Below are 24955 nucleotides of genomic sequence, written 5' to 3'. Positions count from 1 at the left end.
TTTTCTGTGTCTGCAGTTAAATATTGGGGGGGGGGGGGGTGTCTGTTTATTGTGGGCTTAGTGTTGTTTTGGTTTTATTTTAAATGCACTCTATCTGATCATTAATGAGAATTATGCATCTGCATTACAGCCACTTCTTTCCTAATCCACCACAGTGATCTCTAACGATGCTCCTTTGTTCTTTGGCTTTAGATAATTTCAGGTCAGTTCCTTTCTGATAAAAAAGTTGGTACCTATGTGGAAGTGGACATGTTTGGCCTGCCTGTGGATACCAGGAGGAAAGCTCTGAAGACCAAGACCTCTCAAGGCAATGCGGTGAATCCAGTCTGGGAAGAGGAAGCCATAGTGTTTAAGAAGGTTGGTGTAACACTTGCTTCCCAAAAGGGCATTGTGCTTTTTTTATCCCTGTCCAATGGGGTCTTTCCATGGCTTACTGAACTTTGCACTTGTTAGAAAGCAGGAAAAGAGATTCTGAATAGTTATTTCATAGTTCAGCTGCTTTTGCTGAACTTCGGCTGCTCCAGTTGTGGCAACTCCTGCTGAAAGAAGTGACTCTGAAGTCCCCTTGGTTGTTTCAGTGGCACAGCTGGAAGCAGCAGCCATGTGGCTGGGATGGACAGCAGGCACAGATCCCAGCAGCAGTTCAGTGGAATGGCCATGGCACTCTGCCCTGGCTGAGCAGCCCTCCCAGGAACCTGAGACGAGGACAATGGAAATGCAGCTCCAGCAGCCTGGCTGGCTGAGCTGGCACAGCCAAAGCAATCTGCTGTCCCTGCTTATCCCTAGATTGGGCTATAAAATCACTGCCCAGGTGATGAAGACACAAATCCCATCCATTTGAGATGAGACATAAACTTCTGAGCTACTCATGCAGTATTACTCAGACTCAATTCTCTAAGCTTCTAAGGGGGCAGAAAACACGGAGCACATTTTAGGACCATGCATTGTGAATGTTTTACTGCGCTTTGCAATACCCCTGCAGCCAATATTTGAACAGAACCTCTGGGTTTTGCTCACTGAGCACCTTGGTTAGGTATATCTTGAGTCCAGGTGCTCGTGAAACAGTTTCTTTCAGATTTCTCTGAGCAAGTGTAGCTCACAAGGATGTTTATACACTTGTTACTTGCAGCAGTGCTCTTTTCCCTGAATACTTGGCCTTCTGAATGGCTTTCCTTTGGCAGCCTGCCAGAGCTTAAGTTTGGAAACATCACTAGCATTTTTCTTCTGTAATGAACTTGTAATTAGTGTACTTCGTTTCTCTATTTAGTTAACGATAGTGCCTGACTGCCCCCATGCTCAGAGAAGCACAGGTTACTATTTTTAGTAGGTTGAAAATAAATCAGAGAAGCTCTTAGGTTTGGATTGTTGCTTTTTTTTTTCTTTCAATGACTAGATAAATTTTAGCATGTATTCTGTGCAGCCTATGGAGCTGCTTCATCCAGAGCTGAAAGTTAATAATGCAACAATATTGCCTTCCAGGTGGTTTTACCTTCCCTGGCCTGTTTGAGGTTAGCAGTGTATGAAGAAGGAGGGAAATTCATCGGCCATCGGATATTGCCGGTCTCAGCAATTCGACCAGGTAAAACCTTTATCCCCATCCAGACAGACATTGTGTGGTTAAAAGAGACAGCAAGGCAGAATCTCAACTGCTCTAAATCAGCAGCCACTCAGCAGCCTCATGGCAACTGAGGGCTTGAATAATCTATCTTGGGTTCAAAAAAGAAACATACCCTATTTCACCAGAAATTTAAGTTTTTAACCATCCAGGAAAACCAATGGAATTAAAGCATTGGAGGCATAGTTGGCACTTCCTTACCTCCAGTACACTGACTTCATGCTCACAGGTTTATGCTAAAAAGTGCAACTGCACACTTTTAAGAGGAAAAAGGGCAGCAACAGCCAATTTTGATCTGTCATCTTTGTGAGAATGGGATGTGGCTGGGAATGAAAGCAAAATCTGCTCCTCTCAATGTAATTTCTACATGCATGAAAGACTGACCTATCTCTGTATATCTGTATATAGCTGTTATATCTCTGTAACACCTTTAAATCAATGCAAAATTACTTTCATTCTCCTTGCTGAAAATTAAAAGAAAAATATCAGTATTGGCCTCTTCTAAATCATACTATTTCTGCTATAATTAGTGGCCACTTAAATGAAAATTGCTTTGTGTGACAACTCCGGCCACATTTTCCAGGCCAGAGACTTGTTAGAGATCCTGCTTCAGAAAGATGCAGTGACATTGGCAGTTTGAGCAAGGGAAGTGTTCAAGTTCAGTGCCTGATTTTCCAGTGAGGAGAGGAAGCTGAATTAGGGCAAGCATATGGGCCATGAACATGCTCCCAGCTTCACTCGCAGTGGAAGAGGAAGAATATCTGTACCTACCCTGTGCCTTATCCAGCCCAAAGCTCACATGTCCCCATATCTGACAGTTGGCCAAATTACTCCTGAAGAAGAATTTCCACACCTTTTTCATGAGCAAACTCTGTTTATCAATCCAGCAGAAACCTTTTTTATGCCAGCTGCATTTTCTGCTGGATTAATGGATATAGCTGTTTCCTGGAGGATCTGCTGAGTGCCAGAGGAAGGTAGATGGGTGATGGGAGAGGAGAAGGGGGTGGGAAGGATTTCCCTTTTCTGGTAAGTGCAGTCTTCCCAGAGCTGTTCCCCACAGGCCCATTCTCTGTCCTTGTGGCTCCAGCATCATCACTTTACAGCATGTGATGGAGAACAGCCTGCTGCTCTGAGTTTGTGTCCATGCTGAAAACTTGCTGGAGGATGTTGAGAGAACTGAGAACCATTTGTAATATGTAATTTCTCTCTTTTCTGAGATGCTATGGAAAGTTATATCATGCTGTCCATCTGCATACTTGTCACTATTCCCAAAGCAAGGGTTTAACCATTACTTGGAGAGAGAGTTGCTCACATCAGCCAAGTGAGGATTCCCCCAGATAAATGCATCCTGCTCCTGACTTGGATCCTGACACTTCCCTCATGTGTGGCTCCCAAACTGGACATGGCACTCAGTGCCACATGGTGATCAGTCAAAGGTTGGACAGCCAGCTTTCAAAACAGTCTGGAATTTTTCTTTTTACAGAATTATTTCTAAGGATGGTCACACAATAGGATTTATACACACAAACACACTCTGTAGCCATCATGCCACATTGTGTATTTTTAAAATTAGATCCTGTGTGTGGATGGGCTGTTATATCTCATTTTACTTTGGCTGTTCATATTGCTGAGTACTACCAGAGTCACTTTTGAAAATGGAATAAGATCTACTAAACTAAAAAAACTCCAGACATAGGTAATAAAACAGAATACATGAAAAATTTAAATAAATTACCATTTTTAGCATCAGTCACATATGTAAGAATAAACAGAACATACTGTTTTAAACTACAGTGCCATGTGCCTTTCCAGCAGTCTGTACACTTATCCCTGAAACCCTTCAGGTAAACCTTTCCCTCCCAGAAGTCTCTGGAGCTGCTTGGTCAGTTGGAGTCACACTATAAATAACAAATGATAGCAGAGATGCACTGGAAATGCCTGTGGAAGGGTTTATGCTGTGAACTGGTTGTTCCTTACTTTGCAGGCTATCACTACATCTGCTTGAGGAATGAGAGGAACCAGCCTTTGACACTGCCAGCTCTCTTTGTGTACATAGAGGTCAAAGACTACGTACCTGACACTTACGCAGGTAACTCTGTAGTATGCAGGTAATCTTCCTACTGGGGAATAGAAAGGCTAATTGAAACACAAAATGCATGGAGTGTGGATGACTTGCCAGGCTGGGATAACAGTCCTGTGAGCAAAGGTCTGCATCTGATGGATCACTCTGTCTCCTCACTCCTAGCAGATGGCCTGATCTACAGTGACTTGCCTGAGGCTTAGGATTAGGGCCAACTCTTACTTGCAGCAGACTCCAAAGGAGGAAATACCCCAGGCATTTGCCACTGGAACACAAATGACACTTTGCATGCAGGACACACGAGTATGTAATTGTTTCCTAGGCAAAGTGCCATGCTCGAGGGAGAGAAGTGTGTATAGCCATTGGCTCTTAACAAGGGTAGGTTTAAATGCCATGCAGTGAAAGACTGTCTTCTGTGAAAAACACTGTTCTGCCTCCTTCTTAAAACCTGAGGAGTGCTGGGGCAATAACACCAGGGCTTTGAAACTGAAGTATTTGCCTTGTTCCTAGATGTGATTGAGGCCTTATCCAATCCAATCAGATATGTAAACTTGATGGAGCAGAGAGCTAAGCAGCTGGCTGCACTGACTCTGGAAGATGAGGAAGAGGTCAAGAAAGAGGTAAGGGAGGTTTCTGAGTCTCTGGAAATCATGCTACAGTATTTAAAAGCACCTACTTTGCTTAGAAAGACAAATATTGAAAATCCCTGGGGACTGTACATGTTGATTACGTGAACACCTGTAAACATCTCACCATGGACGAGACTGGGGCACACGACACCCCAGCAGCATTGCACTGTGAGTGTGGTTTCACTGAAGGCAGCGTGGTGTGCATTGGGCAGGTTGCTGTTCAGGGGTGAAAGAAATGAAAAACTGTGTTATGTGTGTGCTGTGCAACTTTGCTCTGTAGCAACTGAAATCTTTGTGAGTCAATGCCTGTTGTTTTCCAGTGTGCTACTGGTTCCCCTTGTTAAAAAGACAACTCTGTGTCAGGAGCTTTTCCTGAAAATATTAAAAATTTTACAGAATTTCTGACTGTCTCTGGAGAGGTCATTCTGTTGAGAAACATTTGTGTGTCTCAGTTTATGGTGTCTCTATAGATTATCTGTGAGCAAACATGTCCTAAAGAGACACAGGGTAATCATGCAATAATTTAGGTGGGAAGGGGCCTCTGGAGTTCAACTCATCCAACCCTTCACAGATGTTAGAAAGAGCAATGAAGAGGGAGGAGACCATGGAGTAAATAAATGGTCAGGCCTATTGTAGCTGAGCTGAAAGCTATTGGAGCTACAATTTTAGTTGTTAGGTATCTGGATTTATACGGTTACCTGCTGCTGTGAACCCATTTTTCTGTATGATTGAAGGTGTTGTGCACTGAAATGCACAGATGTTCTGAGCATAACTGAGTTCAGCCGTGGCTTCTGATGGACTGTGCACGCTCAAACATTCAGTCTCTCTGTTCCAGACACTCACTGGGGCTTCCAGCAGTGTTTGAGAATATCAGCTTTGTCTGTCTAAGGTGGCTGTGCCAGGTGTTGTGCACACCAAGTGATCAGAAGGCTCTCAGCACAGTCTCTAGCAAAGACAGAGAAATGCTTTTTAATCCTAAACTGCCCTCTGCTCCGGTGCCTGCCTTCTGCAATTCTCAGATGTGCAAAACCTCGCTGAACTAGATTTTGTAACCAAGAATACGTTCCCAAAGCAGACCAGATGAGTGAAAGTCATTACAATTCAGTAGCCAACAATTTACTCTTTGTGCAGTGTCACAAGTTCTGCTGAATGAGGACACTGAAATGCTCAATAGTATCTTAGATATTTATCTAGGACACGCTACACATGAGATTCTATATTAATAGCAAAGCCTTTTTTTACCATAATCCTTTAAATACCTTAGAGGTCATTTTTACTTTTGAAAAACTACACATTTTCCTGGTATGTACAGGCTTATTTGTTAGTTAGAAAAATTCTTGTCGTAGAGTATCTTCTGCAGTGAATGGAAGATTACTCTGTCGAGGGGCTTGGAAGCTCATAGGATAAAGGAGCTTGTTTTGGACAAGCACAGAAATACTTTGTAAAAGAAAACGGTAGTGATCGTAGTGGTGCTTTTGCTAAAAATATGTCATGGTTGAGTTAGCTGCAGCACCAAGGTACAGGGACAAAACTGCCACTGGAAGTGTCGTCAACCTGAATTCACCACTGTTACCTTCTATTTTAACGGCACTTTTTGGGTAAGATATTTTGGTCTGTACTTGGAAATCTTGAATTCCCTGACCATGTCAGTCTGTTTTCTTCACTTTTTTTGGCCCACGACAATCACACCAATTAATAATTGTAAGTACATTCACTGGCAACACAGCTGAACAAACCCAAGTGTGTTTGCCAGAAATGAGCACCTAATTGCACCTGGATTCACATTTCCAATGCCCAGTTCAAGCTTACACACTATAATTGATTGTGTGCGAAGCTGAGCTGTCTCCCAGCACAGATTCCACTCCCCATACTTCTTTCCTTCCCCTCACACACATTTCTGATCTGAGCAGCTGTCAGAGGAAAACTGAGAGGTTTTTGCTTTGCTTTCCTTGCTGTAGAAGTTTAAACTCAACCTCTTTAGGAAGTTCCCCAGGCTTCTCACAGAACAACAGTGAAGTAAGCTACCTAATAGTGAATTGCTTTGAACAAATAAATCAGCCTTTCTTCAGGCTTCACATTACTTTGTCTGTTAATGGTTAGTGTAATCACATAAACAAAGAATGCTGAAGAACTGACAGAAGTTCCAGCATCCTTTCTGGATTTATTTACAAAGTTCCCATCATAAATATGACAGGAATTCCTACCTTAACCTTTCTGGTCGGTTCTTGCTTTCCAGCCTGGCCTGAGAAGAGCTGGTTTTGGGGAATGCAATGCCTGCAGCGTGGGTTTTGCACCTTTAAATGAATACATTGTAAATCTCCAAGAGCATACAGGTAGTGAAGGTTGCCCTCTCTTCCCTTGCCTGGTGTCCTTTACAGACAGGAGGAACAATCCAAAGAAATTGGCAAGGAGTTCCTTGGTAAGAACTAATCCCAGCTTGAAGTAGCATCTTTTCTCTGTAGAAATAAAAATAGACCATATAGATTCCTCTGTGGGTATGCATCTCTCTGCTTAGTAAATGTACTGTATTGCAAAAGACATGGCAACGTGAAATAGAAACCAGTTTATGTGAATATTAAAACTCTAAATTAGAAGGCTGGGTTACATCATGTTTTAAAAACAGCCTGAAAGGAAAAATCCTTTTTTTAAGGAAAAATTGTGTTTATTTTAGCATTCTTTTAGCATAGTAGGATGAATTATGGGAAGAGAAAGTGCTTTTTAATGAGATTAGATTGCTTGATGTAGTGAAAATTATTCCATATTTACTTTGTGATCCTGCCTCACATTTCTGCTTCAGTTTCTGAAAACAGATGTTTTATGTCCTAGACTGACAGGTTATATTAATAGTTCCTCAACGAGCTGAGATGCAGCATCTCACAGCACATAAAAACCTGGTCTCAAAAGAAGGTAATACCCACTTTCCATGCAGTGGGGCACAGTGATGCCAGAAGTTAGGAATTCTGCCTTTATTTGTGTTAACTGTTGATGATCTGTGTAGCAAACGTTGTTTTTATTAAACTAATGAACTGCAGCTTGTGGAGAGCTGAGAGGATAACCACATCTGTGTGTGTTTGTCACAGCTACAGCTTTTGCCTGTCACATTGTTCCTCTGTCAGAAATGTTGGCTAAATCATGTTTTTCCATATTTTGTTGCAGTCATTCCTGTTTGATATAAATGAAGTTGTTGGCATTGGTTTTCGATTGCATCGTGTTTCTGCCTACAGTATCTCCCTCCTGTAATTCTGGTAGGAATAGGCTGTTGAGACAGGAATTGTTTAGCAATATACAGTGTAGTGTCAGGGTCAGGCTGAAGGAAATCAGCGGCAGGAGCAGGGCAAAACAGTTGGATCAAAATGCATTTTGCCTCTATTGATGCAGCACAGGCTGATATTTTTCAAGTGGGGAGTAATCACGGGGCAAAAAAACCCAACAACTGTGGTATCCTGCCTCTGCATGTAATGTGATTACCATCAAAGAGGGAGATGGAAGCAGCTGAAGGAACAAATCCAAAACTTCCCTGGGACACCATGGCAACTGGCCCCTTGCAGGGACAGCAGGAAGTGAGGCCTGGCCATTTCAAAATAAAAATTGCTTTGAATGACCTTCTGTTTGCTGAGTGCCGGGTGCCTGCTTAAAACCTGATGGTCACAGGGACCATTTCAGATGGTCAGTGTGTAGTACCATGCACGCTGCAAGCCTGAGCCTTGAGGAGACTGGAGAGAGGGAAAAGATGGTGGAAAATGCTTAAATCTTTGGATACCACAGATGTGTTCATGCAGCAGGATGGAGGTACTGTTTACATATTACCCTTGGAGTATAGTTACAAGAAGGTAAGATCCTGGGAGTCAGAAGGATGTCTCTGTTCTGTGAGAATGGTGGAAAATGGTAGTGCTGTGTGTATCTGTGAAATTTAGAAGCAATTTTGTGCACACGTTTTGTTCACAGCAGGGATTTGAGGAGCATTCTCCTGCCAGCATCTACGTTATTTCTAGAAAGATTTTGTGGCTCTTCACTAAAATACAGCCTTCACATCTGGTGCAGCTAATATATATTGTACTGAAAAATGTCCCTGATGAGTTATATCTGCTTAAAATACTTTTTCAGAATAATACATGCTCTATTTCTGCCTGAAATTTACCCTGCACAAATGAGCCACCTGGGTTACCACAGCTCCTAAGGATATCTTCTTCTGTTGTTTTCTTTTAGAATGATTTTTAGATACAACATTTGCAGAATTTTACATTTAAAAACCAGGCTGAACTGGACCTGCAAATAGATTAAGTCTGCTAGTTGGGAAGAATAATGTGAATTATCATGTGGTTTCAGATTGACCACGGGGATGCACCATCTGAAGCTAACAATGAACCCAGGCCAACACCAGCAGAAAATGGGGTAAATTTCACTGCCTCCCTCACACCGAAACCAGCAACTCAGGTTGTCCACAGCCAGCCAGCACCAGGTAAAAAAAACCAAACAACAAAACAAAGGAAAAGAAAAAAAAGTCCCATCTTTTTAAAATAAGTCTGGATAATAATTTTTGAAGTGCTTTGTGTTTAAAGAACAAAGCTGGGAAGTTGTGTGTGTTTGTTTTGTTTGTCTAAAATAGGTGGAAACTTTCCCACCACTTTTCTCTGCTGTTGGGGCAAATCTTCAAATATACAAATATCTGCTACTTAACAGTTGCTCTAGTGGTGGAAATTAAGTTCATTACAAGCAAGAAAATATGCTCAGGTTTTTTTGTTGATGTTGTTGCAAGTGCAGGAATCTTTTGGAATTGTTTTCACAGCTGTGCCTAATTTATGCATGTATTTATACATCTTATTCCACACACGAAATACAGGCTTAGGCACTTCTGTATTTTGTATTGACACATATGCTAAAGGAAATGCTTGTTAAACACAGTGTTTATAATTTTATGACTGCAGTCTCTATAGGCATGATCTGACTGACTTCCAAGGAGCTGGATTCATCCTGTGTGCAGGAATTTGGCACTGACATCATAATACGTAATATAGTTGTACTGTCAGCCTAATGCCACTCAAATGACTTGTGTGAGTGGTTCAATCCTCCTTATAAGTAAAACAACACAGCTCAGGTGGGTTTTTGGAAGGTCACCTTTCTGTGTTGGGTCAAAGATGTTTTCCATGTTGCTCCTCTCCTGCTCAAAAGATGCATTTTCTCCAATGATGAATAACTGCCATGTCAAGGTGTGTCCTGGGTCACCTGCCATGTTTTAACCCTCAGTCAAGCAGCACAGTCATGGCTGATGTTTTAAAAGAATTGGAATTAAACATCTCTTTTACCTTTAGGTTCGGTGAAAGCACCTGCAAAGACAGAAGATCTTATCCAGAGTGTCCTCACAGGTAATAAATACACAGGTTACACTGCACAAATGATAAGCTTTTTGTCAAGAAAAACATCTTTTTTTTAATGAAATAGGCCACCTGGCTTAGGCATTTCTTCCAAGGATTAGCACTGCAGTAACTCCTAGAAAATGCACATGCCAAGTGTTCTTCCTCAGGTTTGCAGTATTCAATGTTTGGGCGCATTTCATGAGATTGGGTGCCAACAGGGAATTTTTAAAAAATTGTTGTAGTTTCACGAGCTCCAAGTTACCATCTAATGCAGAAAAAAGAGCAGCGTTATTGTGAGAACAGAAGCTAAATTTGTTCTGAATATAGTGAATAGTAGAGGAACCATTTTATCACAGTGCTTTCTATCCAGTTAGCTTATTTCAGGTAAAACTACTCAGTTTGTGCCGTATTCCCTTCACCCACAGTAGACAAGCAGGTTTTGTTTCATTCCTGCTCACGGCAATCCCTGGCTCCTCTGACTGAAATCCTACACTGCTGGAAAAGTGAAGTGACTTTTGTTATTATCATTGCAGAAGTGGAAGCACAGACCATTGAGGAGCTAAAACAACAGAAGGCCTTTGTGAAACTTCAAAAGAAGCACTACAAGGAAATGAAGGACCTGGTGAAGAGACACCACAAGAAAACCACCGACCTTATCAAAGAGCACACGGCAAAGTACAACGAGATCCAGAACGACTACCTGCGGCGGAGGGCGGTGCTAGAGAAAACTGCAAAAAGGGACAGCAAGAAAAGGTGGGTTAAGCACAGCCTGCCTCAGCAGTGTGCTGCTGGAGATCTTTACTCGGGCCTTCCCTTACCGTAGAGAACTCATAGGGAGGTGACAGAGCACAGAAAAAACCAAAAGCAGCACATTCCTCGTTAACGGTGGATGAGAGTATTGGCTCCCAGTTAGAGCCTTGGAAAAACTCACACTACGGTTGAAGGCATCAGGTGCAGAATTAGGGGAAAGAAACACCTGGAGATTATAAACATCTGACTGCTGTTTAAACCATGAGTGATCCAGAACACTTGGGGATCTCTTAACGACTGCCTGGCTTTGCCTCTGCATGAACACCCCTTCTGTGCTTTCTCTTCCCAAGCCTTGCACCCTGTCTCTTTCTCTGTGCTGATACAATTTTTATATTATTTATTTACTAATTATTTGTTATTATCAATTTAAATGCAAAAACGGCAATGACTTCTTACTAACCTTTCCACAGTTATTGCCTTGTTCCTATGGTAAGGAACTGCATGTTAATGAACATCAATTCATAAGTCCTGGCAAAGCATATGCACACACAGAGCCAATCAGGGTCAGATACTCTTGCAATTGAACTTTTATTTCTCCCATTGGTGCATCCTGTTTGTCTTAGCATCATTTATTTTTTAAAGTAACTAGATAAGCACAAAAATCCTCTTAATTTTTATGTGAAATTGATGCAGCTGCAGTTCTTAAATACGATGATATTGAATGAACTTTAAAAAAAATTACTTTTTGGTAGGAGATGATCAGAGAAAAAAGCTGCAAGCCTGCTCTGGCTGCCACCCTTGTTGATAGTACCTCTAAATGTAAATGACTGGGACTCAGGCCATAACTTGTCCCTGGGCAGGAGCTTACTCATTTATGCTTTCCTGATGACAGAATGTCATTTGGCTTAATAAGAGCTTGACACTCCCAGTATATCTGTGTTCAGCTGGCTTAAACTGTTGCCAGTTTTCAGGCTTCCAGGTTCTGTACTTGAGTTTAACAAACTCCCTTAATGACTGGCTGTCATCTGCAAGCACAAGGATATTTTATCTGCAGTGTTTTCCATCACCAAAGCGTGTGACAGACAGTGGCAGGCAAAACAACAGCACATTTCTGTCTTTTCTCCTATTCACATTTAAGCAGAAAATCAAGCTGAATAAATAAAATGACTCACTTGTTTTTGAGCAAAAAAGGATTTGGGTTTTTTACTGTGTTGTGATCTGACTGCAAACTATTCATGATGTCAGGCAGTAAAACCCTGCAGTCTCCTACGTGGAGCTGCCACAGTGGTGTCGGAGATGTGAAGTTTTATGTGCACATACAGACAAGTCTGGAGGTTGAATTTTAAAAAACGCAGGAATATATTTTCAAGGATTTTCAAACTTGCAAGTACATATTATCTCAAGCAGCAGACTTCTAATAGAACACTACATCCCAAGGAAAAAGGGGATTTTTATCATTTTAAATTATTGCTGACACTCTTTGCTTGTAACTGCCAAGTACAAATCACTACTTCACCGGAGTCCCTGTATCAGATGGCCATAAAAATGTGTTGTCTCTGGTCAGGAGCAATCTCTGCTTTATGCCCTTGTCTAAAATTGAGCCAAGATTCAGTAAAGCCATTGTCTACAGGAAGGTTGAAATATTTATTTATACACATGCACAAGTGTTTTGTTGGTGTTGCTCTGAAGTTTCTTTAATGATCATGTTCCATAAAAAGCAGTCAGTATTTTAGCCAGTGCTTAGAAATAGGCCTGATTTCTTTTTTCCAGAAATACAAGAGAAATGTCAGCTTTAAAATATGTATTGTGTAATGGCATCATATGCTGACTGTAATATTCATTAATACTGTCTTCTGGCTCTGTAATATTTAAATTACCTTCACCCATCACACTGACACCACTTAACCTCTTAGCAGAATATTCAAATACAATAAAAATACAAGAAATAAAACAAGGCTACCTTGGGATTCGTGTCCTCTGATGGATGAAAGCAGGATCACATTATTTCGGGTGAAGTAACTCTAAGTGACAGCAGCTGCACACTTGAACCTGGGAGAGAGAAGAGAGGCAGAGCCAGTTCTCTGCATTGTAATCTCGGCACATTTCTGAGGAACAAACTCATTTTTCTCCCCATGTCAACCCTCCCTGTTCAAGGTTTTGTTGTTTTGTCCATCTCCTGCGCTGTTCTGAGGTTTCCCAGGCAACTGATTTAGCACCTGAGCATGGCAATAAGCACAGCAGCAGAGCAGGGACAGAGCATCATCTTAGTTTTTAATGTGTTTTCCTTGGGTTTGGTTTAGTGTTGGCTTGAGAGTGATACTGGGTTTATTGCTTATTTTTCTCTTGAGCAGTTTAGTGTCATCATATCTCCTTTCACAGTTACATCTATCCTTCCTTCTGTCTTAAGAAAGAATAAAATAGACCCAAGCTGTTCCTTAGAGTTGCTTTTTAGCTTCCTTACTGCGTTTCTCCCTTGCTCCTGAGGGTTGCCTCCCTGAGGTTTGCTCCCCACTGGGGTGTGAACTTCCCTTCTGAAGTCAGCAGCCCATGAAGCACTTTCCTGTGTGTGCTATGCATGGCATTTCCTGAAGGGGGGACAAAACACCAAATAAAGGGATGTTCCTACCATGTGCAGCATTTTGTAAGTGCAGATGTAAAGTTAAGCTCTTAAATTTATTGCTGAGTGCGTGCAGGGATGACTCGGTTTCCAAAATATTCAGCATTCACCCTTTCTGCTGAGAACTGTGCATCTTTGAAGTTCAAGTTATGTCTGGAAGAGGGTAAACAAGTTCCATGAGCATCTGTTCCTGGGAAATCTTGGCTGTTGCATTTATAGCTCACTTACGCTAAGTCTGGTTGACATCACCCTGGTGGGTCAGTGAAATGAGGTTTAAAAGCAGTGGCCATCCCATTAATAAATTGCTAATAATTTTTAAAAAAATTAAATTATTGAACTTACTAGGGCTAAAATCACCTGTCTTCTTGCTCTGTGTGTGGTGCTGAGGAATTTATTAATGGACTAGTTATAAATATCTGACTTAAAAAGGCAAATTGAAATAAATAAAGGCAGGGTGCAGGTGCCGGGTGACTGAGACCCCTCGGGGTGTGCTGTGTCCTTGCAGGTCTGAGACGAGCAGCCCCGATCACAGTTCTTCCACCATTGAGCAGGAATTGGCTGCACTCGACTCCGAGATGACCCAGAAGCTCGTGGAGCTGAAGGAGAAGCAGCAGCAGCAGCTGCTGAACCTCAGGCAGGAGCAGTATTACAGTGAGAAGTACCAGAAACGGGAGCACATCAAGCTGGTAGGTTTGTGGTGTCAGGGTCGGGGTGAGCACTGATGGCACCAGGACAAATTCTCATCACCTGGGGCTTTCTCCTACTTGGAGTCCCTTTCAGAGCTTCACTTCCCTGAGTTCTGCTGCAGCTTCAAGGGGCTGTTGTGTCACTTTGTCACTAACACTTCCAACAGCTTGGAAGGCTTTGGGTGGAAGGCACAAAGGCAACAGGATTACTGCTACCTTTGGTTACATAACTCTGGCTTTACTGCAGCTTTTGGATGATGTTCCTGTTTTGTTCTGCCACTTTTTCCAACCTGAAACACACAGGGAGGCAGGATTAGCCAGAAAATGAATTGAAACACCATGAAAACAGATTCAAACATTCCCCAGGACAGAGGGTTGTGCCAAAGAGTGCTCCTGTGGCAGATGAATGCTTTAAGGGGACGCAGGACATATTCTGTATATGGTGAAGAAATAGTTCGCATTCATTGGTCCAAGCCAAGCTTTGTTTTTACAGCTGGAGTCTGGCTGACAACTACAGCATGATCATAGGCCCTCTAAGCTGAAATAGAGGAGCTTGGGCAGATGGAAGCTGATGCTAATGGATGTTCTTAGGCAGGAATGACATTTTTAAAGGGTGTTATGGGAGTGCAAACTCTTCCTCAACTGCAAACAACTCCCTCTTGCATTTTTTTCTATTACCTGACATTTTGCTTCACTCCCGTTGGGTGAAGTGATTCTTCTCCTCTGCCCTGCCACCCAAAAAGAGCAGGTCAGAGGAGTGATTTGTGTGTGGATATTGCTCAGCAAGGCCTCTGCACAGATTCATTCCTGTGGATCAGCACAGAGCTGCGGCTCCCAAGTGGTGCCATGTTTTTCCCCATCCCTGTGTGAATCACAGCTACTCCAGGGTGCCTGTAGGGACACAGTTACCTGCACCACAGGGGGACAGTCCCCATCCCAGTAACAGCTGGTGGCTTCATTTCAGAGATTTGAGTTTTTATAAAAAAGAACCATTTTAGACCCACATAGTTGGGCTTATCTTGTGAGGTAACTCATTTCTCATTCCAAAATGGGAAATGGCATTTCTCAAAGCAAAGTTACATTTCTGGCATTATCCAGTTAGGTGGTGGCAGAGCAAATTCATTTTTTAGCACAGAACTTTCAGGTAGTTTTCTCTCTGAGCTGTGCAGGAGTTAATGTTGCAATTAAAATTTGCCTTTCAGCTGAGAGGTTCGTTCTGATGGCTTTCTTTTAGACAGGAGCCTATTGTTGGTACCTCTCTGCTTTTATCGAAGGAATGAAAAGTTGGATCAGACCAGCTATGCCTTGTTATACATTCCTGGTTCATCACCCTGAGAGGGTGATTTTACAAAATCAGACTTAAACTAGAAGGGTGATCAAACTGAATGGGTCCCATTTCCCACTTCATTCACTGTTCATTGAACTGGCACAGACGCTCTGCCCATGACTCCTCTCCTGTCAGCATCCCCACCACAGGTGTGGCTTTTGTTACTGGTTTGGGCACAAAAGAGATGGACCCACAGCAGATTTCAAACCAATGACTCAGATCTTTTTCATTCTGTGATCAAAATGTAGGTTATGCTTCTCCGTGCTTGGCTTTCATAGCTGTCATGCCTGAATTTTCAATGTCCCCCTGACCACCCTGAAATCCAAACCATTCCTTGTAATAATCCTCATTACAAGAGGGATGTTTTCAGCCCTCACAGAAAGCCTTGAATGTTCAGTGACACAGGAATTCAGTTTGCAATTAGCATTGTGTAAATTCAATTCGTGACCCCTTATGATTTATCACAGGCATTTTCATTCCTAGCAAAGGTAAAATACTTGAAATATATTTTGGTTTTACATTTAATATTGTGAAAGTGTATCACCTTGATGTACAGAGAAGTAGCAGTTTCTGGGTGAGTTGGATATGCACCAGTCTGGCTGAACTCCACAAGTTAATAATGTGTTTACACTGATAATAATGTTTACTGACTTTTGATCGTCAGTAATTAATCTGGGAATAGCGTAACACTGCCACGTCTGCTGCAGACTTTTGAGGAAATTTAGCTGCCTCTATGATATTTAGCTGAAAATACATATTTTTATTTCTTGGGATTTTTTTTTAGCTAATTCAGAAGCTGACAGATGTAGCAGAGGAGTGTCAGAACAACCAGCTAAAGAAACTGAAAGAAACATGTGAAAAGTAAGTGCTGTTCCCTTTATCATTGATTGCTGTTCCTTGTGAGATTTGTTTAGATACTTTTTGAACTTCCCTTTATATTTTATATTTTAGAGAAAAGAAAGAACTGAAGAAAAAAATGGACAAGAAGAGGCAGGAGAAGATCACAGAAGCAAAGTCCAAGGATAAAAATCAAATGGAAGAGTAAGTCTATCCCTAGATCCATATCCTTATACAAGATTTTTCACAGCTGGTAAATCAAAGGAAGGCGTCGATGCGAAATACAAGGCAGGCTTTAGTCAGGCCTCACCAGAGTCCTTTCCCTGATAATAATTTCATTCCCTGGTGCTAATGCAGTCTCCTGTTCCATGAGCAGGGAGAGCCTGGGCCAGAAGCAGAGGTGCTGCTGTGGGGAGTGGGGATGTTCCTGGGAGCACCTGATGGAGCAGTTCCCCAAAATGCTGTTCATCCAGGCACTGTTCCTCTAAGTACAAATAGCTTTAGTGCTCCCGTTCCCGCAGGGTTTGATTTCATTTTAACTTGGATTTCTATTTGTGAGTTGTCTTTCCTTCTTAACTCCATTAAGGCTGCTCTCCAGAAGAAGTGGCCACACCACACTGGGAGGTTCACTCTGCTTTTGGGATAAATTCCCCTCAGACACTGCTAATGATCCAGTGATGGTGGCACTCTGGGGGGGTGACAGGGGGAAGCTGAGCTCTGAGGGTGCAGTGGCCCTGCGCAGGCACAGCAATGCTAATTCCATTTATGCACCGCCAGACAACACAAACTGTACTTGTGCAAGTTGATTATGTTCTTCCCAAGGGCACAGGATCTCGGTTTGTTTGTCCTCCTTCATTTGTTTTGGCAAGCAGCTCCAAAAGAAAATGGAGCATTTTAATCTTGCACTGCTATTCTTGTTACCAGTCTTTAGAGCAGTTAAAAATACAAGAGAAACAAACAAAACAAAAAAAGAAACCCTCTAATGTTTGAGGTTTACCATGTAACAAAGGCACAACTGTGTTTGGTTTTCTGCAGGTAAAAGGGTTGATAGAGGTTTTGGAGCCTCTCAAGAGAGAATCTGTGTATTTGGTAACACTGAAAGGAAATCACACACACAGTGAAGTGTTTCAGGTAGTTTAAGAATCAACACATTAAAAATTTCAATAAACATCCTATTAAATAAAAAAAGATGAGAATAATTTATTATGAAAAAGAGGGAGAAATACTTAATATGGTTAGAGCTGGTCAGAGGGCATGGAATTCATATTAGAAAAAAGCAGTTGGCCATTACGGAAATGCTGCAGCAGTAAAAATCAATTGCAGTAGGAAATGATTTGCTGAGAGGTAAATGAGGCACTAGTGAGAAAGGCTCAGGGACAGACAAGTAGCAGTTCTTTTCTCCTTTCCTTTTCATTTTTTCCCTCATTTTTCCCAAGGACTTTCCTCTGTCAGGCTTTTCAAAGAGCTCTTTGGAGAGGTGAGATGGGAACTCCATGGGGAAGTCAGCTTTCCCCCTGTGTCTGTGACATAGCTTGTCCTCACTCTGGGAGTAGGGCAGAGAGGAGTGAGACCTTCTGGTGAATCCCTTTTGAATCACTCTGGCTACACTGTTGTTCATCTAAAGCTTTTACACAAATTTGGGAAAGAATATTGCACAGAGATAATAATCCATTGTTTTAATTGTTCTTACTTAATGTTTTTACACCCACCCAGGGCTTGCCTAAACCCACCTGATTTTAGTGCCACCTGAGGAGCAGTTCACTGGTCTTGGCTGAGGCAATCAGTGATTTGGAGTAACTGTCCTGAAACTGGTTGACTGAAGTAGCCACAAATTGTTATTTTATGTGCATTTACCACTTTGGGCGTCTTGTGTTCAGCCTCTGACCGATGGTTACCAAATAACTGGCTCAGAGAGTGACATAAAGTTCCATTTCCCTGAGTTCAGCTCTGCCTGGGGGCCAAGCCGTGCCTGCCCTGCTGCTGTGGGAGCTTTGTCCCTGCATGTCACCAGCAGTGCCTGCTCTGGCAGAGGCTGTTCCTCTGCCACACCGTGGCACTGTGCCTCTGCTCATGGCGCTGCAGCTCCCACGCTGACATTTGAGACTTTGGGAACACCACCAGCACTTGGAAAACGTGGCATTACCCTGTGGGAAAAGCCTGCTGGGGGAAGAGCAGGGGGATGTTGTGCAGTTCATGGGGAAGTTTGAGCCCTTCATGTAATAAAGGTGTGGCCTGGTACAAGGACCAGATCAGAGAGTGCAGAAAAGTTAATTAGGTGGGTCCTTAAACATGGCCTTGATTTGGCAAAGAGTTGCAGGGGGTTAAAATACATTGGTGTGATGTTATCGATTCAATAACTCGTGGAATGCTTCCCCCAGGGAGAAGACGGAAATGATCCGGTCCTACATCCAGGAGGTGGTGCAGTACATAAAGAGGGTATGTCAGGCCAGGGGTTTATTCTGCACCTGGGGGGATAAAATGTCACCTTTCACCTTTTAGATTATATTCAACTGCAGATTCTAAGCTTCAGCATAAAGATTCCACACCTGCTGACTTTTAGCAGATGCAGTGTAGACTTTGCTTCACATTCCAGTTAAAGGAAAACTGGGATTTCAGAGAGCTCCTCATTAATTGTTAGTCAGCATTTGGGGGATGGTGCTGAGCAGGGCAGATTTTAATACAATTTCATCTCTGAATATCCTGTGTGTATTCATGGAAAATGCACCCATTTTTTAAATGGGCTTGCTGCTGTGTGCTGAATGCAAAGATTGCATAAGGAAAGTCAATGAACATTTAATTGCAGAGTATATTTTAACTTTAATTGCGTTTGAACAGTTACTGAAATGTAAAAAGCATTCTGTGAGTTCTGTAAATACAAATCAAAGAATTCCATTACAGTTGTTAGCTTTTCTGCAGCTGCAGGTGGCTCACACTGGGCTGAAATTGTGCACTGCAGTGCTTTGGGGTGTGAAATCACTATGGAATGTATGCAGCCACTGAATTCTCCTCTAAATTTCAATGCAAACGTAGTTAGGTTCAAAAGTTGGCCCGTTTTTGCTTAGAAAAGCCTTGATTTAGGAAGCAACCTTAAGAATTAGCAAATTAAGTAGGTTTTATGTCCGAGTGCATTATTAAGTGAAGCCCAAGATTTATAATTTAATAACATTAGAAGTCTGCAGTAAGTCCTTTAGGCATTTCTGATCCTGAACCTCAAGTGTGAAGTCTGAGGTTTCATGTCCACACCCAACTGTTGAACAGTCGTGCTCAGTGATGCTTGAGGCAGTGGTGTGTGATTTTATATTGGAATTGTTCATAGTTTCGATGATAATGTTTTAATTTTGATGGGTGGAATGTTTGTTGGGTAGGAGGTGGGAGAGTGAGGATGTGCAAGCTCTGAAAAAAGATTCTCTGCTCTTTTCTGACAGCTAGAAGATGCTCAGAGTAAAAGGCAGGAGAAACTTGTAGAAAAACACAAGGAGATCCGTCAGCAAATATTGGATGAAAAGCCTAAGGTAAAGAGTTTCTGAACATATGTTACACTGCTAAAATTGTCCTTCAGGAGAGAAAGAGCTCTTGCAGCAGGTAGGCTGATGTTTAAACATGAGAGAATCCATTGACAGCATCAGAGCCACGCTCACTGAGACTCAGGGCGAGAGAAGTCAAGCAGCAGCCTGGTGTGGGCACCACATCAGGTCCAGATGGGGGATGAGGGTTATTTTTCAGTACTCTGGTTGTTCAAAAGCTCTCAGTGTAAAAGGTGCTGTGGCCAGCAGAGTGTGCCCTTCCCTCCCCTGTGCCTGAGCTGCACAGAAGCAAAACACAGTTCCCACTAAAGGAAAAAGAGATATCTCCTTAGCATGCTGTCCCCAGGTCCTGGTGTCCATCCAGCAGGATGGGTTTCTGTGGGAAACATGCACTTTTTTACAATAATAGTGCTTTATATTCTACCTTGCTTGCTGGATTTCCTCTATTTGATTTAATGCACTGCATCTACACGTAACATTTTGGAATGCATGTTTTGATCCTTAAGCCTGGGGGCTCACTCTTGCTCCAAGTGGAGCTGGTGGCAGTTTTGCCACCACCTTCAGTGGAGAAGGTTCAGAGTCCTGCACTTGTTCTTGATCTTCCTGTAGAAAAACCTAGGTATAATCAGACTTCCACATGGAGGGAGACTTGTTAGCAGCAGCGTTCCAAGTGTAATTCTTCACAGCCCACTGTGTCATGTCTGCTTTCATTTTTTCTGCTCTTGCTCAAATGTGTGTCCTTGGCTTCAGTTCTCATTCCTTGTCTGTGTCCACAGTCCCGATGGTTCTGTGCCTGTATTACAGCTTGAATTCTAGCACTGGCTGTGAGTTAATCAGTGTTTTCATGTCATCTCTGTGAAGTAGCCAGAGAATAGATTAGGCTAAGGGCTGAATAGCCAGAAGTTTACAATAGTTTGGGAAAATAAAAATGTTTGCACTTCCAATTTTCTACTCATCTTTTTAAAATCGTGTTTATAAATAAGCTGCAACTTTTTGATGTTGTGGGTGTCTGGGTGTAAAGACTATACATATTATTATGTTTTATCTTTGGTGCTGTAGGATCATGCATTTATCAGGCTTGTGAACTGGAATTTAAACACTGGAATTTAAAATGCCAGAGAATAATCAGTTAATGCTTCTAACACCAGCTTGTTTGGGATCCTTGGGCTCTTGGTTACTTCTTTTTGGCTGTGTCCTTTCTTCTTTTTTTCTTGCTTTTTATTTTTAATTTATTGATGTACTGAGGAGTAGCATAAAGTACTGGAAATTTGTCACTGAGGACTAGAGCTGAATTTCGGAAGGTTGTGCTGGGCCAGCTGTGTTTGACTCTTCCATCAGTTCTCTCTGCCTGGCACGGAGCAGCTCCAGATCCCTGTCACCCCCTGCCTCTGGCCACAGTGCCAGCTCCTCACCCTGCCCTCTCCATGCCTCCTGAGACAGCCTCTGCAGGGATGTGCTCACAGGGCCTGGCTCCAGGGCTTTTTCCCTTTCCCACACACTGAAACGGGCACTGTGCTGAATTTATGATGTTAGTGCCTCCTGCTTGCATGAGAGGGTTTAGGGAAAACATGATTACTCATTTTATTAAGTCTCTTTTTATGTTTTGCTCTGTGTCCATATTTCATACCCATATTTGCCTCCTCAGTGACGGGGTGGATGGTATAAAATAGATCAAATGATTTCCCAGCTGAGCAGAGCTGATGTGTTTTCTGCAGGCAGCAGCCTTTCTGGGGGCTGCTTTTTCAACAACCCAGGCTCTCCTGCGTCAAACACCCACTGAAATTTATGCTGGCTGTGTTAAAAGGCTTTTCTGGCAGCCTCAACTCGGCCCCAAACAATGAGTTTAATATATTAAGAGGGAAAGAATTTTCAGTATTCTCCCCAATAATTCCACTGGAGACAGATCTGCTGTCATCCATCACTGCCCTTTCGTTATTTATTCGTGCCTCACAGTTTGTTGTGTTCTGACTCTGTGCACAGAGCTCTTTCCCAGCCAGGAGGATATCGTGTCACCAAGTGTTGCCAACACACTGCCACAACCTCTCACTGTTGGCTTTCCTCAAAGTATGAGTTTGCAGCTTCCTCTCTTGTGGTGTGCATAGGGCACCAGGAGAAATTTTGCCTTAGAGTGCTGTCATTTTAGACAACAGGTTTTAGAAACTGCACACACTGGATGCAAAGTAGTTCCCTGTCCTGGAGGCTTTTCTGTTTTGTTTTGTTTAAAATACCATGTGTTTAGCTGAGAGTGCTTAACTCAGGAGTGATTTAAACCCTTAAGCTCTGCCTCCCCCTCACATATATAATTTCTTTCTAGTGTTTGCATGTGAGACTGTTGTGCAGCTTTTATTTGCAGGTCTATTGTATTAGAAAAAGGTTTTTTGCTCCTATGAGAGTTGGAGACTTCCTGAACTGGTACTTCTAGGCAAAAGGTTGGAAACAGCTTCTTGTGGTCCTGCTGGAGTTAGGGCAGGCATTGGCTTTAGTGGGCCCAAAAGGTCATTCTGTGTCTGTGTGGGTGATGACAATATCTTTGTGACAAACTGAGTGTTACAACCAGGTCTGTGTGTGTAGGGAACCAGACCAGCCCTTCCCACAAACATGCTTGGGGGAGGAGACTATCACCTGTTAAGAAGTCAAATGCTGCCTTGACTCTGGGTAAAAACTCCCTAACTTGCTATTTTAGTGAAATCTTAAGGGAAACAAAGTTGATTCCCTCCTGCTGCTTTTTCCTAACAGCATCATTACCAAGCTAGGCCATACTGTATTTTCTTTTCTCTCACTACTTGTTTTCTCCTACATTATCTACTGGCAGCTCTATATCAGCAACAACTTGTATTTTCTTTCTCTCCCATTCTGCTGCTTTGTCTCCTCCTCTTAGTCACTGATACACATTAAGCTTGTCCTGTCCTTATCTCCTTCCCCTTGGGCATCTCTCCTGCCTGCTGTGGAGGCTGCTGCAGACAGCAGCTCTGTGCACTGCATTATGTCAGAGCGGGGTGTGATTTTGGATCCTGCACTCCAGCACGTCAGGCACACGACATCAGAGCAGAGAGAGCATCAAGGATGAGCATGGCCATGGCATCTCAATTGCTTTGTCCTTGACAGCTTGTGCATCAAATTAAACAGGAATCAAGTGCCTTTCCTTCCCCCTGCACCCTCGCCTCCAGTTCTGTTGTAATTACAAAAATCAATACACGTGAGACATGACAAGGAATTAATTATTTTTCTGAGAATCGACTCAGTTACAGTAAATAGACCCAAGCATCCTCTAATTGGAATCAATGAGACTTTTGTTATCCATGCTCGTGGGTCAGAGCTACACTTAAATCTCAGTGTAATACTGGGACTCCTGTGCTCTTGCGCCCAGCTCCTGCTCTCAGCTGAGTTGTCTGGATTCTTTTGGCTCCAGTGGACCATGTTCTTACAGCCCCAGTTGCCAAGGAAGGGGTAACTCCTGTGGTTCCTCAGTTTGCAGCCCATGTTTCTGCTCACAGCTGCTCCACTCTTCACAACCCCAGTGTAGCCAAGGCCTGCCAGGTGGTCTGGGCTCCTGGAGGGATGTGGGAGATGGCACAACGCAGGGTGGGGCTTTGTGGGAAAAGGTCCCACAGATCTACAGAGGCACCAGGAGCTGTGCAAACTTAGAACAAAGTGTTGCATCTCTCTGGTCTTTCAAGTGAATGGAGAGAATATACAGCCTTAAGGCATGAAATTCCTTTTTCTCTTCAAAAAATGGAATGAAAACAATTTTTTAGAATTATAAATCTGTTCTTGTTAATGGAAAATACAAGCACCTGATGCATACTAACTTTTATACATTTATTTTCTCCCAGTTTGGCACCTGTTAATAATTGCACCCTGTGGGAGTTGACACTTCCACGTCCAATCAAAAATTAATATTAACACTGTACCTGAAAAACAGAATGATACATAGTCAAGTTGCAGAGCAAATGAACAAGATGCTGATCTTTCACAGCAGTAGAGCCTCTCGAAACTGTGAGGCTGCAGCTTTGGTGCTTTAGGTGAAACTCTGTGGTCACCTCGTGCAGGTGATGCTGTTGTGCAGGAGGGTCAAACAGCAAAGGTGTCCTGCAGCACTTCTAGAAGGTATTTCAGCTGCCCTCAGCACTCATCTGGAAGGGAGCAGCCCTTAGGAACTTTGATGAGTATTCCAGTGTCGCTTCAGCTCCCTGTTAACTCACAACAACAATGCTCTGTCCACCACAATCCCCTTTTTATCCTTTACACATCTGCAGGAAGCCAAGCTGTCTTTTGGGCAGGCTGCACTTAATTCAAACACTTCCAGATGCATTCCAGTTCAACCACAGGCAACTCTTCAAGAATTTTGGGGAAGGAGTTTGGAGGAAAAGGTTATTTCAGTTTACTGGGTTTCATGGGACTTTGCATTGCCTGGATTTGGACTGGACAGGGGAAAGTTGTCCTCCCAAAAAATGAGTATTCAGACTCATTGCAAAAAAAAACCCCATAAAACTGATTTGATAGCCATTTGAAAAGTTCTTCTTTTATTTTCTCCCTGTTTAGGTACAATTTTCTTTTGTTAGTTCATTCAATTTTAACATTTCCAAAGTTTAAAAAGAAATCTGTCTTCAATCTGTGGCTGCTAAGCTAGAATGACTTATGGCATTATCTGCCAAAAAAGCAGAGAATTAAGAGGATTGAAGTAATTTACTCTTTGTTCCACCGTTCAGCTTTGGGTTTTGGTGCTTGTGTATTCATCAGAGAGAATAATAAAATACTTCTTTACCACATTAAGTGGGCAACAGCATGGAGAAATGAATGGAATTTTCATAGCCTCAGTGACCAAGAAATATTTAAAAGAAAAGAAATAAAATACAGAGTGAGATTTACAAATCTTCCTGTGACTTGATCTGGCTTCTTCCCACTTGTGGATCAGAGCTTGTGTTTAAATGTTGGGATGCAATATTCATGGCCCATTCCCTGCAGGATCTTGGCACTTTGCTCAGCACCTCTGAGCATCCAGCTATGACAGTGAGCCCAAACTTTGAACAGCTGAAGCCCTGATGGGTTTGTAACTGTATTGGTGCAGTTGCTAAGCAGTGCCCAGTTGCAGAGTATTATTTTGGGGAAGTTAGGGTGGTCCCTTTTTTTCTGTTTCTCCCAGTGGGATAAATACTGCAGAGTGCACTTTCAGCCTGTAAACTGAGTAGTAAATAATGTCACTTCACTCGTTAAAAATAAATAGGCTGACCTTTATCCTATGCCAGTTTTATAGCAATAAAACTTCCTTAAGTTCTCTGAAGTGACTGACACGTCACAGGCCTGAGATCAAAAGAATTCAGTCCAGTAACAGGGTGCTCAAAGGATTATTTTCGATTTAGGCCTTGCTTGTTTACGTTTTTCTTCACAAATCCACATTTTAAATGGTTGTTTATTTTTTCCAGCAGAATAAATGTTGCAGTGTGAGAAATGGGTATCAGGTCACAAAAGATACATCTAACAATTTGAGGTGATATTTATTGTGTTAATTGAATGTCTTCAGTGTTACTCTTACACA

General features: G+C 42.4%; 1 protein-coding gene and 1 long non-coding RNA gene across 4 annotated transcripts in view; one reads left to right on the top strand and one right to left on the bottom strand.

The window, feature by feature from the left end:
- LOC125323645 overlaps window positions 1–24955 on the bottom strand; it is a 175559-nt gene that overhangs the window by 60607 nt on the left and 89997 nt on the right. Inside the window, exons 4-5 of one of the 2 annotated variants that reach the window (XR_007202593.1) lie at window positions 13388–14021; window positions 12389–12477 (exon numbers count right to left, since the gene is read on the bottom strand). This is a non-coding gene — a long non-coding RNA (uncharacterized LOC125323645). Of the gene's footprint in view, window positions 1–10980; window positions 12478–13387; window positions 14022–24955 lie in introns of those variants that run through there. The other variant, XR_007202592.1, reaches the window with a different exon arrangement.
- The window catches only part of PLCB1 (phospholipase C beta 1), a 341635-nt gene that overhangs the window by 265697 nt on the left and 50983 nt on the right, over window positions 1–24955 (top strand). For both annotated transcript variants that reach the window (XM_048298797.1, XM_048298798.1), the window contains exons 20-31: window positions 193–357; window positions 1480–1579; window positions 3600–3704; window positions 4206–4315; window positions 8651–8783; window positions 9634–9687; window positions 10212–10431; window positions 13551–13731; window positions 15843–15919; window positions 16010–16099; window positions 18274–18331; window positions 19321–19407. In XM_048298797.1, the coding sequence (XP_048154754.1) occupies window positions 193–357; window positions 1480–1579; window positions 3600–3704; window positions 4206–4315; window positions 8651–8783; window positions 9634–9687; window positions 10212–10431; window positions 13551–13731; window positions 15843–15919; window positions 16010–16099; window positions 18274–18331; window positions 19321–19407 (1380 nt within the window). The remainder of the gene's footprint in view (window positions 1–192; window positions 358–1479; window positions 1580–3599; window positions 3705–4205; window positions 4316–8650; window positions 8784–9633; window positions 9688–10211; window positions 10432–13550; window positions 13732–15842; window positions 15920–16009; window positions 16100–18273; window positions 18332–19320; window positions 19408–24955) is intronic.

Source organism: Corvus hawaiiensis, chromosome 3 (assembly GCF_020740725.1).
Source record: "Corvus hawaiiensis isolate bCorHaw1 chromosome 3, bCorHaw1.pri.cur, whole genome shotgun sequence".
NCBI classification, from domain to species: Eukaryota; Metazoa; Chordata; class Aves; order Passeriformes; family Corvidae; genus Corvus; species Corvus hawaiiensis.
This window is presented reverse-complemented; position numbering and strand designations above follow the sequence as displayed.